At 46.3% G+C, this 17111-nt stretch overlaps 1 protein-coding gene across 1 annotated transcript; it reads left to right on the forward strand.

Annotated features, from left to right (window-relative positions):
- Nucleotides 1-48: 48 nt before the first annotated feature.
- UBE2G2 (ubiquitin conjugating enzyme E2 G2) lies at nt 49-17111 on the forward strand. Its single transcript, XM_082767600.1, has 6 exons — nt 49-106; nt 4722-4757; nt 4847-4892; nt 10178-10296; nt 13137-13277; nt 15087-17111. Exons 1-6 carry the CDS (start codon nt 64-66, stop codon nt 15197-15199), a joined length of 498 nt encoding a protein of 165 aa, XP_082623726.1. The 5' UTR covers nt 49-63; the 3' UTR covers nt 15200-17111.

The following is a 17111-nucleotide window of genomic DNA, read 5'->3' on the forward strand; positions in this document are numbered from 1 at the left end:
CGCTCGCTCTGCGCCTGCCCGGCGCGGCGGGGAGGGCCCTGCCCGCACCACAGAGGCGGAGCCATGGCGGGCACGGCGCTGAAGCGGCTGATGGCCGAGTACAAGCGTGAGTCGAGGGGGGTGCCGGGGGGCTCCGGGCACTCCTCGCCCCCATCCTCACCCCCCGTGAGGGAGTCCCGCCGCCGCGGCACCGGGCGGGCAGGGCCGGGCCTCCCCGGGCCCACCGCAGGGCCCGGCCCGGCAGCGCCTCCCCGGGGCTCTCCTCATCGGCCGCGCTCAGGAAGCCCCAGACGGGGGGGGGGGTGGGGGGGTGGAGGGACGGTTCTCCTTTTTATTTTTATTATTTTTTTTTTTGCTGACGTGGAGTTGTTTGGTTAAAAACCGCACGGGCTGTGGCTCGCAGACAAAATGCGGCGTGTCAGCCGCTGGTGGGCCCCCAGCGCCCCGCCAGAGGGAGCAGGGAGCCTGCTGCTGCTCCTGCTGCTCCTATTCCTGCTCCTATTCCTGCTCCTGCTCCTATTTCTGCTCCTATTTCTGCTCCTGCTCCTGTTACTGGGTGCCCCGGGGATGAGGCCCTCTCGGGGTGCTCCCCCCAGCACGAGCAGTCCTCTCCCCAGTGCCCTTGCGAGGTGCCCAAAGGTGAGTTTCTCCTAACAGACACACAGCTTCCTCCTTCGTCCATTTGGTCTTTCGTATCCTGGCCTTTTACATAAGGAAAGGAAGTGGAACGGAGCGAAAAAAAGGCCTGGTTGGTAGGTGGAGGTTGGCGTCGGGCTGGAAGAGCTGGATGCCAACACAAAGCTTTGCACGGCCCTTCCTGAGCTGGCCTGGGGCTGCCATGCGGGTCAGACGCCTGCTTGTGTTGTGCCCCAGGAACCCACAGGTTGCTGTCATGGTCCAGAACCGCCGGCCAGCTTCCAAAAGACTCGACTTTGCTTTTGTCTTTTCTCTTACGTAAGGCCCTGCAGCGTTTTTGATCCTTTGTTTCTGAGAGGCTCCGAGATCTAACTCGAATGCCCTGTATGAATGAGTTATTAAGGGAAGAGCGATGCTAAATAAACAGCATCGAAACCAGTTTTAATGAATGCTACAGGCAGACATCACGTGAGTCTTCTCTGCATAGTTTCCCAATGTGGCACTTATCATGAACGGAGATAACATCTTGCTTGTGATCTACCTTTCCAAACCCTTTCCCAACAGTAATAAAAGGCAGTGCTGTGAGAAGAGAATGCCATCCGTGGTGGCTGAGGGGACGGCGCTTCTGCTTCTGGACACCTGCGGTACAGAAGCAAACGAGGAATTTCGGTTTCTGCCCTGCCAGCACAGTGGTGGAGAGGGGAAGGCTTTGAGGATTGGCCCCTTTGCTTCTCTGTGTGCGTGCACACCTTAAGCTTTGGCTTTTAATTTTCCCTGTGTGCATCTCTGAGTCTGTTTATATTTACCATGGGTGAAAAACGTTTGATGCAGTGAGAAGTTCCAACCCATTGGAACCCAAAAGCCTTACTTCCATCTGGGAGATGCTCTAACACCTCACTGTTTTCCCTTCTATGCAGAGACAGAAGGAAGATGGCTCTGAGCACCAGGGAGATTTATTTTTTGTCCTTGTTTATAATGTTGTTTACGTGTTTAGAGTCTAATGACTTCTTGCTGTCTCGTATTTATTCAAGCATTTTTATCATAAAACTAATTGAGATAAAGCTTTCAGAAATCAGGTATAAGAAAGGGCATAATCCCTTTGTTATTAATTCTAAATTTAGAATATTTAATAGTATTACAGCCTGAAAAAAATGCAGTCTCAATAGGAGCTTGTGAGACTTAAGAGGTGGGAACCTGCTGCTTCTGCCTTTATCATTTCCTTGCTACGAGATCAGGAAGATACCTTATCACAATCTGGATGCTTTCAATCTAAAATGGGTTACAGGCTCGAGCTGGAGGCGGAGAGCTTGCTTCCAGACACGACCTTGGCTGGGTGGACGGGCACCAAGCCGCCCCCTGCAGCCAGAGCCCTTCCTGGGGGACTCGCGCCTGAGCCCCCAGACCAGGAGAGAAGGAAACGGGGCTTCTTGCAAAGCAGGGCTCTGGGTTCAGGCCCCTCAGGTGCTGAGGGAACGTGCCTGTGCTATTTGCTGAACTTTGTCTGCTCGGTCACCCTGGGGACATGCTAAATGGATACAGCTCGCAGAAGGCAAGTAATGCAGTCAGTCCCCTTGTTACCCCCACGGACAAGAAGGTATGTTCTCAGCTCACGTTGTTTGAGGTGTAGTCAGCCTGGAAAGACTCCACGGCAAGCATCAGAATGAGAAGGGAGGCGTCAGTGGTGTGTGCACCCAGACCTGCCCCCAGTCCCTAGCAGCAGCGCTGCGCTCCGGTTGTGCCAGCTTCTGCCTTTCATTCAGGCTCGACTTAAAAGCAAAGCTTTCAAGTAAGGCTTAGCTCTTCTGCTGCAAGCTGGGACTCCATTGTGTCTGGGTTTGGACGCAAATCCCCTGACTGTGTGCAGCAAAACCGCCACGCGAACCAAACGGGATGCCTTGTGGAGGATGCGAAGCTGGAAACGGCTCCAAATGCTCCCAGCCCTGAAGAGAGACATTGTTCTGCATCGGTTGGTGGGCTGCGCCGCCACGGGCTCCTCCAGCATGCACCCACCACATGTGCGTGAACAGAAAGCTCTCCAGCCACCCAGACTCCCTGTGACACCCAAAAGTGGCTCTGCTGATGTGTAAATGGCCAGCGTCTTACCTGCCAGCCTCTGCTTCTCCTCGTGCCTCTGCTGCCCCTTTGTTTTCCCCTTTGGCCCTTCAAATTTTTTTTTGTTTGTTTTTAGGATTCTTCTTCTGGTTTCTCATCTTTATCCTTTTTTGCAGCCACCCCAGCACTTCAGGGCTAAGCAGCAGGTAGAGCACATCACCGAGGGCTCTGTCCAGGTGCCTCCTGACTGCTGCCAGGCGCGGGGCACTGACCACCTTCTCTAGAAAGCCTGTTCCAACATTTGGCCACTTCCATTTCCAACAGGCGTTCTGCAGGGAAAGGTTAAACAAACACCTCTTGCAGTCTTTTTGCTGCGTGCTGCAATAATTGGAAAAACTCCCCCCCAGCATTCCTCTAGGGTTACCCTTGTTTGGCTTCTGTTTTAGACGCAGTGGCAGGACTGGAGCAGATCACTCTTCGTAGCTCTTGAAAGCAGTGCTCTCAATTTCCTTTAGAGGGAGAGCTCTTAACAAATCACCCGGGAGGATGTGACCATGCACGTGTAGAGGGGCCTCTTCCTTCCTAACTGAGCAGCAGCTCTTCCCAGTCAAAGCTCCTGGGCCCGTTCACTGCCAGTCCTTCTGGATGGAAACCTCCTTCACCTGTCCCCAAGGGGAGAGGTGAGAAAGAGAAGTGGAGAATTGAACTCCCAGCACTGCAGAGACTTTGCTCACTGGTATCTGCCTCCTGCTTCCCATCGCCCCGGTTGTGCTCGGAGGGGGAGCACAGTAAAGAGTCCCCTGGCTTTGCTGCCAGATGCTGCCTCCAGCAGCACAGGGGCTGAAACAATGAAGCTCCCCAGGTTTTCAAAGGAAAGCAGGGGAAATACCCATTATTATTATTTTTTTTCCTTAAAGGGAGTGCCCCGCAATAGATACACACAGTTCAGGAGCTCCCAGGCTTGACATCTCTCCGTCTGCCTAAAAACATCTGCAGGCAGGGTGCTGGAGACCCACTCTCAGGGTGGACAACCTGCTCTGTAATGCCACTGTCCGGGTGCTCGGGGTGTGTGTCACGCTGGCACCGACCTCCAATTTCCTGCTCTTTGAACTTAAATCAGGGAGGTTTGTGCCAAAGGTAAATGCAAGCTGGGTAAACTCAGCTTTTGCTATCTTTGCTTGGCAGTAAGTTTTCCTGGACAGACAAAGAGCCGTGTGCTGTTCTGTGCAGCATCACCTGCAGCTTTCATTCGTAGCCTAGCAGAAATTAGGTTAAACCTCTTTGTTACTGGTTTGGGACTTTTTGTCTTCCCTGGCTGTGTATTCGTACTTCTCTCTTTTTTTTTTTTTTGTGTGTGTGTGTGTGCCTGAGAAAGAGTAGGGGGTTTTCTGCGGTTGTTTTGTGAGTGCTGGTAGCCCATGGGCCACTGCTTGGGAGGTGATGCTCTCGATGAGCAGCGCGTGTGCTGGGGTTTGTTACCCTGAGTCTCTGCCAAGGGGTTGTGAGAAGACAGCCTGTGCTCTCTTCACGTTGGTTGAGCGTGTGCCTGAATGGCTTTAAGCTGAAAAAATATAGATATTAAGTTAGATATTAGGAAGAACTTCACTCAGAGGGCACTGCCTGAGGAGCTGTGGGTGCCCCATTTCTGGCAGTGCCCAAGGCCAGTCCGGATGGGGCTGGGGACAGCCTGGGCTGGGGGCAGGGGGCCCTGCCCAGAGCAGGGGCTTGACCTAGAGGATCTTTAGGGCCCCTTCCAACCCAAACCTTTCTACGATTCTGGGATCATTTTGTTTAGAAAATTGTCTTGCATGGCAACTTTAAATTGTCACCAGTGAGATCCTGGGGCCTGCTGGATGTGGAGTCTTGCCCAGTACAGCACGCCCAGACGATTCCTCCCACGGTCTCCTCCTCGAGGTTTTCCTGGAGGTGTTTTTGCTGTGGAGCCTCTGTGCTGAGCCACAGTGACCCAGACACTCGCTGAAACGCTCAGGCTTGCCGGCCGTGTTAACCTCTGGTGTTTGTTCTTTTCACAGAGCTGACCCTGAACCCACCAGAAGGGATAGTAGCAGGTGAGGAGCTGAGCGGAGTCCGTGCGCTGCCAAGTTGGAGCCTCACATTCTGGTAGCTCTGAGCATTGTTCTGTTTTGTCTCTTGACAGGTCCTATGAACGAAGAGAACTTCTTTGAGTGGGAAGCTCTGATTATGTGAGTTAACAAAAGAATATTTAAAAAAATAGTAAAATAATAATCTTACCAGTTTTGCCTAGCATCAATCTTGGCCTATTTTTGGCTGGGAACTTTTTGTCAGATCTGAGCTGAGAATTATATTGGGAATTCAAACAGTTGGGCAGAGGCAGTGTTGCACTCAAGTGATGATTTGTTGTGCAGGTGTCATAATAAGAAACCCTTGGCATGTGTAACTTGCAAATGCTACAGGAATCGTTTGGGCTCCACTGGATATACGGTGTGTACACAAACACTGTAGGAAACCGTAAATTGCTTGTAGGTCAAACAGACACATTGGGAACGTTGCTCAACTGCAAATATGGGACAGGTTTTTTCATGTGAAGTGGAGTGAAACAGGCAGATTACCAGTGATAGGAGAAAAAGGTGAGTGTCTAAATTTAATTAATACTGAAATTTTATTCTAGGAGAAGTGCAAGGTAATCAGTCTGATAAAGTAGTTGAAGTAAAAACCAAACAAACAAAAAAACCCACAAACGTAAATAATCTTTTAAAATTCTGTGAATGTCCTGAATCAGCTGCTGTTGTGCGCAGCGGTTTTGTGTGTAAGCTCTTCTGCTGGTGAGCAGCTCTGGTCGCTGTGGATTGTGCAAGCAGTGCAAAAGCCTGTTGAGCTGTAGTGTGCCACCTGTCCCGCAAAAGCTGGCCACATGGGTGATCCTACTCGCTTGCGGATGTGGGACTCTGAATTATTGCAGGCCTTGGTAAGTGGAGATTTGAATGAACGCTGCTTGTTGGCGCATTCACATGAGCAGTTGGTGAATGCCTCTGCTTATCGCAGCAATAATCCATCCTGGGACAAACAGGTCGTGATTCCTGCTGGCTCAGTCCCCTGAAGACACACACCTTTTGGGGGAATAGGTAGCTTATGGCAGCCCACACCTCTCATGTTAGGCAACTGCCGACGCTTTCCCTTCTTTCTGTAAGTCAGGTAGTTAGCACTTTTCGAAAACATGTATTTGCTAGTACCTACTTTCAGTTCAGAAAGTCGTGTGTAGCTTGGAGCTCAGAAATCCCAGAGAATTTAATGCGCTTCTTGGAATGTGGAAGGAAATTCTTGTCCCTCAATACTTTCTAGCAGAAGAGATTTTGTGGTTGATGAGAGCTTTCCTGGGGGGACACGCAGAGGTACTTTTGTATTTGATTCATTACTTAGAAAATACTTTTTTTTCTGATGTTTCCCATAACAAATTCTTAAACAACAGAGGAGCTGCCTGCAAACTTGAAAGCCCTTTAAAGTGCTGAGTGTTGAGCTTCAGGTCTTTGTCAGCGTAAAATGAGAGGCGGAGGAGCTTTTGGTTTCTGTATTGTGTGTGTGTCATAATAGAATTATATTTTAAGATCTGCTAAATTCTGAAGCTGTGGTACAATAGAAACATGTTTACTCTAAACACGTTGGGTTACTTTCATCTCTTTACAAAACTCTATTAGTAAAAATATTTGAGTACATCTGGAAAGCAAGCTAAATGACTTGTTTACATTTTTGTGATAATCTTCTTGAATGTTTTGTAATCTCAAATGTGCTGCGTTAGACTGTGGGATTGAAAGAAGTGCAGATGAGGTAATTAAAGTAAGGTTGACTTTAAATTTGAGACAGATGGAATAGAAAAGGTAGGTAAGTAGCACAATAATGAAAAAGAGAATTTTTTTCCTTCTCTCCACCCAGTTTCTATAAAGTTACAGTACATCATCACAAATAAGTACAGAAAAAAAGAGAGAGACTTAAGGGGGAAAAAGACATCACCCATGTATCAATCCAGAGGTGGGTTGGGTAATGTTACAGAGATTAATGGATTGATGTAAGAGCTTGGCTCAGAGATAAAATAATAATAAAAAAAAAAGCCTTTTAAAAATAATGGTAATAATAATTTGTATTTCCGGTGTTCTTGCCTGCAGCAGTGCTGAATAAATGTTAAACATAAATGTTAAGGCTGTACTGACATGACCGAATGACAGAATAGTTTTTAAGCTTACAATTTAGGTCTGGAATTGGAAACCCAACGTGATAATTTTTCCAAATAGTGAAGGTTCAGAACCTGATGTGAAACGCACCTTCGTGATAAGACATCAAACAGGAGCTCGATTAGAATATTTATGAAAACCAAGTCTTTGCAGCAGGATGACTTATTCATGCTGATAAATAGCCCCAGCATGTCGAGAGGGTTTATCATAATGCTGCTCAATACCTTAGCACTGCGTGAGGTCCGACAGGCTGCGTTGTGTTGTGCAAGCTCATGAATTTCATGTTTCAAGGCGAAGTTTGGTCCTCTTTGGTTGGCAAAGGAAAGCTTGCCTTGGTATTAAAGTTTATCCCCAAAGACACACAAATATATAATTGTAAAGAACTTTGTTAGCCTAAAGATCGCTTGAAAAAGAAATTACATAGATTGAAGCAAACTTATAAAAAGCCTCTCTAGAAAGGTAATTAGATCTATAATTAGGCTTATGCCTTTTGTTTTGTTTAGTGTGGAATTCCCCTTTTCAGCATCTGACGACTGTGGGCTTTGGTCTTTTTCCAGCTTCTTTTTACAAATAAGAAGCCCTTTACAAATGCACTTGAAACCGTGGCTATAGAATTAATTGTCCTTGTCAATTCGCTTTTCCCTCCTGTTTTGGCAGACGCTACCGCTGCGTTTTTCCCCTTGCCCAAGTAACATCGACCTCACAGAGTTCAGAGTTTCTCATTTTCGTGTTATGCTGACAGTTGTTAATAATATGATGTTATTTTCGGTGTTGGATTCAGCATCTTTAGCACCGATGCTGCAGGAATAATGCAACTTTTTGTTAGTTTCTTGAATCTGCTTAGATCTCTTTGCTGTAGTTGCTTGGAAGGAGACTGACTGAGAGCACCAGAAGTGTGGCCAGGACAGAAAAAGCTGCTGCGATCACCGTGCGCAGTGACCGAGTCAGGATTGAACCCGCGTGGGTACCGATGGCCCTCAGAATTCCCTCCAACCTTACCATTGCTGTCAGTTCCCAGTACATTTTCGTGGCTTTGTGCGATGGAGGTGAAGTGCTGTGGTGGCTGGGAAGATGCTGGATGCCATGCTGGAGAAGTGGTGCCCCAGCCCTTCAGTGAAGTCTGCAGAGTAGCACTGCATGGGGGGAAGGATGCAGACCGCCTGCCTCGCAGACCTTATAGGATTTTCTGTTTAACCAGGTTTAGGATGAGGTATTTCTTAGAGACTTATGTCCCAAGCCATGCAGAATGAGTGCCTTAAGCAGTGCCTCAAGCAGTTTTTTTTTTCTGAGAAAGCAGAAAAGCTGCTTAAGGCACTGCTTGTTTAATGGACTAGACTATTGGCTCTGCTGAGAGGGAAGGATGCCACCGAGGCTTTTCTTGGGGGAACCCAGATGGGGTGCCCGGTAGTCTGGGCTCCAGCTGGTGTAGCAGCTCAGAGGAAATCATACCGTAAGTCGCGGAGGCTTTGCAAGTGTGATGTGCTTTGGAATCTTCACAGAGCAGGTGGCAGCACTACAGAGGGTGCTGTACTTTGTGCCTTGTTGGCCGCGGTGATGTCCTTTGTGAGTTGAAAGTGGCGCTGTCCTGGGTGTTCCGTAGTAGCAAATGCTGCCTTGGATTAACTCGAATAATTTCTTTGAAGTTGATCCCGGCAGCGCTGAATGGCTAAAACAAAAGCAGTTTGCTCACTTATTACAGGGCCTGCAACGGAGCCTGTTGGGTTAACGTATTTGACAGAAGAGCCCTCGAGGCTGTGTGTTTGCTCTCAAAACAGAACATAAGACACCCACCAGCTTTCAATGCGTGTATGTACATACCCTCAGAAGTTCAACAATGAGCCTTCAAAATGCAGCTGGAATTAAAATGCTCATGAAAAAATGCATTCGGTTTACCCTCAAATGTGAATATTGGATCCTGGCTAAATTTATGGAAAAGACTAGAGAACATCATAAATTTATGGAAAAGATGAGAGAGCATCATCAGCGGTTGAGATGGGTTAGCTTTCGTTCTGCATCGGTGCGTGTCTCTGAACTTGCCTGCTGCTGTTAAGTATGCAGGTTTAAAATATTTCAGTCTTGTACTTATTGACCAGTCAAGTCTTCTGAATCCCAAAGTTTAACTGAGTTAAACCCAAACTGAGTTAAATCCCAGAGTTTAACTTCTTAGGGCTTTAGGTTTTGCTAGTCTTTTTTTTTTTTTTTTTTTTTTTTTTCTTTTTCTGCAGGTTACCAGTGCAGCCTTAGCTGTAAGGAGTCTTTGACCATTTGGCTTTTGAAATTATTTTTTTTTCCTTCTGGCATGGATAATGTGTTTGCAGGTTGGGAGGTGGAGGCATGAATACATTCATAAACTTTATTTCCCAGACAATATCATCCTTGTTTGAAAAGCTTTCTGTGCGATGCATGTGTTTCCCTGGCTAAGGTTTTAAGTGATGAAGCTCATTCCATGATCTTCCCGGTCAGGGGAAATCGTGTTTGCTTTATAACTTCCAGATGGTTCACAGAGTTTGAATAAATCATGTCAAATAAACTTTTTTGCTTACCTTCCAAAGATGCTTTGTGCAGAGAAGGCAAAACAGTTGTCTTCGTATTCTCACTTGATTGCCCTTTGAATTTGTACTTTGATTTCCTTATTGTGTTCACAGTGCAATGTTTCATGCAGGAGCCTTGATGAAATTCTTCTCAGTGTACGCTTGAGAGAATGAAAACAAATGCCATAGATCTGTATTGTCCTGCACCTAGCGTTTACGGCCCCTGGGCTGTGTGTTTATTGTTACAAACCATTGTTGTATTTTTTTTTTGCATCAGATGGCATGAAGTGTTTATGTGTGGTTACGCTCGATACTGGCAGTTTGAATCCTCCTGGGTTTTATGAATTATTTTCGAGCTGCAGCGTTTGACATCTCTCTCTGTGCAGCACAGCAGTATCTTCAAAGGCACAGGAGTCCCACACCTGCCTCTGCTTTCTCTTGACGTGCAGACACTCAAATCCTGGAACATGCCTTGGAGCCAGATACTCCAATTATAGCCAGACACACCCTGCTAATTAAGCCATGTTGTGACCTTCCTAGTAATTTAGTGTGCAAGCTTTGATTTATTTTTTTCCCCCCTTCCCTCCCAAACCCTGTATTTGGATTTAAGTTTGAGGTGTGAGGTGAGAGTGTTTTAACTCTCAGTGTTCTGGAGCCGATGATAAAATCCAAAGCTAAGGCGTCTCACTAGACAAGACTGTGGGTGAAAGAAATACATGAAACTTGGGTGAATAACTTTTTATCTGTTTCTAGGGGTCCTGAAGACACCTGTTTCGAGTACGGGGTTTTCCCAGCTATTCTGAGCTTCCCACTCGACTATCCGTTGAGTCCTCCGAAGATGAGGTTCACATGTGAGATGTTCCATCCAAACAGTGAGTCTGATGCAGCAGGACATGAGGGGCACGGGTTGTTTTTGCACCTTAAAGGAACAGCTTTGGTAGCAGGAGAGCTGGTGTTGTTACCAGCAGTGGCACTCCCAACTGTGCCTAGGAGTGTTCAGCTGTACAGCAATGCTGCGCTTTCTTAGGGTCACTCTCTCTTTACCACATTAATCCTCAGATACCTGTTGGTAATAAACAGTCCAGTAAAGTTACCAATAATTTCACTGCCCTGAAGGTCATTCCAGGCATCTGCATAACTGAGTAAAATAAATAAATAGCCTGAAATGAATGCTTTGCACACGATGTGAGATTCAGTAAAATAATACTGACTCTTTCCAGTATTGCACTATGGCTTGTATTTAAGTAGTTCTGTGTTATTTTAACAAGTGAACACTTGTTCATATTGACCAAAGTTTGGAAACAGCTTTAGTTGGCAGCATGGCTTTTTTTCACTTGAAGTCGAGGATTCTGTAACACTTCTGACGTGATCGTTCTGACATCTGCAGTGCTCTGTTCAAGCAGCTGGCACATTTACAAGCTTTTAATTTTAAAGATTTTTGCTGTCCCTTTTGCTGCAATTCTAGCACTGACAATATCTCAGCTGTGTTTCTTGTAAGACTTAAGAAGAAGGAATAGAAGTAACAATGACTACAACTAACAACTTTTTGCCTTGGACAGGTAAAAAATGTAAAGCACAGAGCATTCTTTTTTGGAGTCAGCTTTGGTGTTTGTTGTAAAATCATTACTTAGTATGTCTGTTAAATCGACGTGGCTTGTGTAAAGATTGTTTGTCATCACCCAGATGTGATGGGCTGGATCTGTGCTCCTGGCTATTAGGTCTGTGCCACCTGAGAGCAATAAAAGGCAAGTGCTGCCCTCCTGTCTGCTGTTTCCTTCTCAGCTGACATTCCTGCACTGGTACACCAGTCTTGATCTCAGCTGGGCATCCATTTTCTTCATCCTGTTCCAAGGAATTTTGCAATTTTGTGAAGTTCCTCTGCTGTCCCCCTCTCAAAACACTACTGACACAGTTTCTTGCCCGTTTAGTCCACAGTCAAACCCATCTTTTTGTTCTCCTGTGGAAGACCTCTATATACTTTGTGTGCCCAGCCTGCAGCAGGGCCAGGAGGAGTGGGGTGTGGAGAAGTCCAAGCAGCCTGACCCTTACCTGTTGCAGAGTGGCTCTGCCACACTGAGCACTGCCTCTGGGGTTTGGTGGGAACAGACTGGGTGTACAGGCCTCAGCTCTTTAAAGCTCCATGACTGGGTCATGTGAATTGAAATTTGAGGTCTCCAGAGGTAGTCATGTGAATCTTCCCAGGTGGGTTTGTGGTGGGCTGGTTATACCCAGTAAGGCTGTAGAAATTGGTAGCCAGGCTTCTGTTCTGCTTCTGTTAAATGATTGCTCCTCATCCTTTGGGAAATTGGAAGAAAAGTGTTCAAAAAGTCTACGTTCCATTATCTGTGCAGTTTTGAGTTATATACGGAGGGGACAAGAGACATCACAGAGCTACTGTTGCTTAAAATAACGTTTGCGGATGCTTTGGCAAAGATAACTTCAAAGCAGCAATTAAGTGAAAACCTTGCTTTAACATTTAGTAACAAAGTGGGAGATGCGTACGTCTTCCTGGAATCAACCTTTTCTGCATTGTTTATGCTGCTGACATCCAACTGTTTAAGAGATGCTGCATAAAAACATGAAAATAACTAACTAACTTACTAACTAACTTCTCCTGATGTGTTCCTAACTTGCAGGGAGAAGTGCTGATTCAGCATGTGCTGTTTTTGTCTCTTCCAGCTATGGTTAGACCAGCTCCAGCCCTCAGCCCGGGGCTGCAGGAGGGGGTGTAAATACAATAAGTCTTCCAAAGTGCTTACACGTCCCAGGCTTGTACAGACATTAGCTGGTTGGGTGGAAGGAACTGGAAACAAGCACAACTGCTTCCAGTGGTCACTCACTTGTTTTGTTTTCCTGGCAATGGCATGGGTTTGGTCTCCAGAGGACCAGAAACGCCGAAAGTACCAGGGTGAAGCTGTAACTCGTTGGGATGCCATAGGATTCTACCAAGTTCCTAAAGTAGCATTTCAAACTCCCATTTTCTCTGTGTTGCCTGTTCAGCTTTGCTTTGGCCTAATGATCAAGTCAGTGGAGTCCAGTGTCTGAGAGGAGGACTTGTGTGAGGTGGATGCATTGCTTAGGTTAAAACCAGAAGGGGAAGATGCCCACACCCCAAGCTGATAGGTTACTTTTCCTCCATGCGCTTTCATGCAGCTGAGCTTTAAGCAAAAAGCACAAAAAAGCGGCACGAACCCATGTGGTTGCACCTGAGTAATGCTCAAATAAGAGTAATTATTTCCTTTGTACCTTACCGCTTTTGTCTCCCTGCTGCAGCACAGCATGTTTGCTTAACTTTTTTTTTTTTACAGTCATGGTCCAGCGGAGGACTCCAACACGCATTCAGTGCTGTAAGGCTGTTACCCCTTGCTTTAAGACTAGTTACTGATCTGGAGCTGTGTGTGCCTCAGTATTTGGCTTGTTCCACCAGGCTGCAGCTCTTATTTTTTTCAAAGGAGCCTCTCCTTGGTTGTTAAGTGATCTGAGCGCTCCCAGAGAGCTTCTCTTGGTGAAGACGACCCAAGTTTGTAAACCCGTTTAAGGAAGTTTTTGCTAGATTTTAGTCTTCCAGCTTTTGTATCATCTTGCCTTTGTAAGAGGAAGTTTTAGTATCAGTCATATGAAGGCGAAGTCCAAATGTTAATCTGTGCTAAAGATCTGGAGAGGCTAAGTTTTTCCTCCAAGTAACAATCAATCCTTTGTGCCTCTTGTGCAGTTTACCCGGACGGGAGAGTTTGCATCTCTATTCTTCATGCTCCTGGGGATGATCCCATGGGATATGAGAGCAGCGCTGAGCGATGGAGTCCTGTGCAGAGTGTGGAAAAGATCCTCTTGTCAGTCGTTAGCATGCTGGCAGGTAAGGACTGATGTTTTATTAGCTGTAGCTCAGCTGGCTTCTTGCTGCATAGCTAGAGCTTCTCCTTGCTTTTTGATGTTAAGCTGATAAAAGACATTTAAACTGCTTAGCAGGAACCAGAGTTCTTAAAGCCCTCGTATTTACTTATTCTCTTAAAATAAAAGAAAAAAGTAAGACTGAATTAGAAAACAAGTGTTTCCAGCTTTGTAGCAACTGCACAGTGTTCCTTCTGGGTCAGCAGCAGCCAAGCAAAGGGTGATTGATGGTCAGGCTCTGGGTCCTTTAGGGATTTGGTTTTAGCAGCTGAAGGGTTACCAGCCAGATCAAATCAGTCCGGTAAATAGGAGTCCGTGGCCTCGGTGATTCACCAGCCAGCTCCCTCTATTTCTGTTTGTTACTTTGCCAGCGTGGGAAATGTACCCCGTTCTGCCACCCCAGATATAAAGGAAGCCTTCTTGAGAAGAGGGGTGTGGTAAAAGTGTGTTTTTGCAGCCTCTTAAGTGGCTTCCCCTCGGTTCCACAAGGGCTGTGGACCAGATCTCTCATGTACATCTCCCCCAAAAGATGGATCTTTTTCCACACAGAGCCACTGAACTGCCTGAAAAGGAAAAAAGCATGGCCCTGAGAGACAGTTTTGAATGATGATGCTGTTCTAGAAGCAGCAAAGCTGAACAAAGAGCAAGCACAAAAGATTCTTACGTGCTTCAGGATAGTAACCTGCTGCTGGGAAGCTGCCCAGTGGGCACCAGTACCTTGCTGGGCTCCCTGGGGCCTCCAGGAGCACGGCTTGTGGTCCAGCCTTACCTGGACTGCTTTGCTGGAGAATCATCTGGTCTCTTGATCTCTGATGGGGCATCCTGTTCTCCCCGTGTCTTTTGGAGGAGTTAGGCAGAAACATCAACTGTCAGCTTCTTCCAGGCTGCTGACAAGTTCTCAGCTGTGGCTCTGCTGACAGGACAAGCCCCAGAAACCCCAGCTTACCCAGCTGGGTGACTTGTGCATCTTCTGTCCTGACTACTGGAGTTCCAGGGTGGACCATCAGCACTGTGCTGAGAAAAACAGGAGCCCAAGGTGTCTGCCATGAACTGGGTTGTGCTGGATTTGGACTAGTGTATGAAGCAAAATGGGCAGAGTATGTTCTGCATGACTTCTGTAATCCTGCGGCAGTTGTCCTGCTCTGTGCTGACCATGAACTTGACAGAGCCTGTGCCTCAGCTTACCTCTGCACAAAAGAAGTGTTTGAGTCACAGGGTCTTAATGTACTTCGTAAAGCACTCTGAAATCCTTGGATGAAAGATGTTGCAGAAATGAAAGCATTTTATGGTGGTATTTTTTTTTTTAAATAGAACAAACCATCCAAAAAAAGTGACAGAGCCTGTTTGGGTGGCCTGCTCAGCGAGGGCTTTGTGTCTGTGAAGCCGCAGAACTAGGAAAAAATATTTTTCAGGGAGCACTGTGCAGTTTTAAGAACTCTTCACAACACTACTGGTGACACGTTAGTCCGTGTGTGTGCTGGGGCTCAGGGGCTGAGACCATAAGCAAAATAAAACTGTTTTTTCACTGCCACTTGTTTCTTGCCTAAAGAAACAAGTTCTTACCTTGCTGTGACACTCTCTTGTGATTATTTAAATGAGAACTGGTTGGGAATCCCACAGTTGGATTTCCTTTAATGGTGTTTCAGCAATCCCAAGCAGGGGAAGCGTGCCAGAGCCACGGCAAAGTGGCAGCGTAGAGGCAGTGTTGAAGAAGGGAGAGGGTCTTGCTCAGTTGCCTGCCTGCCCACCTACCTTTCCTTCTCTCTCATTTCAGAGCCAAACGATGAAAGTGGAGCCAATGTGGATGCCTCCAAGATGTGGCGGGAAGACAGAGAACAATTTAACAAGATTGCCAAGCAGATTGTGCAGAAGTCACTTGGACTTTAAGCTCACAAAAAGACTGCAATGTTTTGTATTTCTCTCCACCTGAAAAAGAGCAGTGCTCAGTGCTGGTACCAAAAACGGAAATCTTTGCAAAATTATTGGCCTACTACTTCTTATCCTTCATTATTTATTTCCCATCTCTTTTCTGCTTCCGCTGCTCCAGAGAAGCCTAGAGGCTTAGAGTTTACTCACTAGAGTGGGAGTTAGTTTACTCACTAAATTGTGGGGGAAAGGGAATTATTGCTAGGGAGAAATATTTGGGCAGTGCTGTTTTGAAGGCTATTTGTTGCTACCTCACTTCATGGTATGGAAAGCTTGGAGGATTTGCAATCTGCAGCCCACTTCTGCCAATCTGCTGTCTGCGAACAGCACTGTTTTAGGTCACCTGCCAGGAGAATTAGTTTTACATTCATACAGGCAGTATTGCACCGGGAGCAGCAGTAGGCAGAAAATAATCTGTTAGTTTTATGATACTTGCTAAGCCAAAGGCAGCATTTCAAATTGATTTGAAGAGTGTGGTTCGCAAGAGAGGCTGTAAAACAAGGTTGTAGTCAGAGTGGTTTAATACAGAAAGTGGCTTTGCACTGTGTGACTTTTTTAAAAGAAGATCTCGGTGGCCATTACCAGTGACTGCCTAGTGGTCTAGAATAGGCTGGTATTCCTACATTACACTGTGAATTTGTATCAAGCCTTTGAGTCAGTGTTTTCTTAGAAGAGGTCCCAAAACTACTTTTATTGCTTCTTAAAGACATTCAGTGTAAACTTTCCATTCAATTAGAGGCACAAGATATGAAGAACTGGATTCTTAAACACTTCGGCCAGGTTCACCGTGGGCTAGGTGGGTCATCTGCAGCCTGACAATTCAGTGGGAACGTGCCTGCTCCACCGGGAACGTGAAATACCTGCTCAGAAAGCTAGGCACTGCTTGCCTTTGCCATTACAGCCCAGGTCACCCGCTTTTCAGGTGAATGAGCCTTCGCTAACCAACGTGATGAATTTTGTACAATTAACTGTAATACTTGATGCTGACTGCTCTGATGTATTTAAATAGGAGTCAGTTGTGTTTTCTAGAGGATGGTAAGATGCTTGTTTAAAACTGCAGAGTATTGTAGCCAAAGTCTGGTGTGCAGGTTGTGGGAAATAGATGCTGCGATGAGCTGGGAAACTGATTAGGGGCTGCTGGTGACCTTTGTGCTTCGCAACCGGATCTCTTAAGTCCAAATCTCCTTCAACTTATTGCAAGCAATAACACGCCCATCGATAACACGTGGAATCAGATTTTGTTGGCTGCTTTAAATGGGCTAAACACAAGAAGGGCTTTTTTTTTTTTTCCAGGAGAAGCATGTGCTGTGGACAGAGTTACACTGTGCAGAAAGCTTCACGGAGGCGATTGCTTGCATGCGTGTGGGTAGAACTTGTATTTATGTCTCGCTGTCCGTGCTGCCTATTCATGTGCTGCAGATCACAGTATGCCATCTTTCTGCACCTTTGAAGAGTTTGTATTGCTGTAACTTGCTGAGCTTACCTCCCTTTAGAAGTATTTCTTCTCCCTTTGCTGTAAGGGTGTGAGGAGGACCCACCATCATCCGGGAACAGAGAGGACGGGATAATATTGTACCTAACTAGTATTTCAGGGCATACAGGAAAATGTAGCATTTGTATGCAAAGAGAGAGTGGTTCTTTGAATTGTGATAGTTGAAGTGTAGCTCCTGGGAGTGCCTCAAACGCTTTTGGAAGCAATGCTGGAGGGCTCTGTGCGCCGCGTAGCAAACAACATGTTCAGCAGACGTGGCCAGACTGGGCTCTTTTTAAGTGCGGAGTATTTTACTTACGTGTGTTCACTCGTTATCTTCATTTTACAGTGGGATTTAGTCTGTATACTGAAAATAAAGTGATTGTATTTCTTCCTTTTATA

The sequence above is a fragment of the Aythya marila genome (genome assembly GCF_965140915.1).
Source record: "Aythya marila genome assembly, chromosome: 9".
Lineage (NCBI taxonomy): Eukaryota > Metazoa > Chordata > Aves > Anseriformes > Anatidae > Aythya > Aythya marila.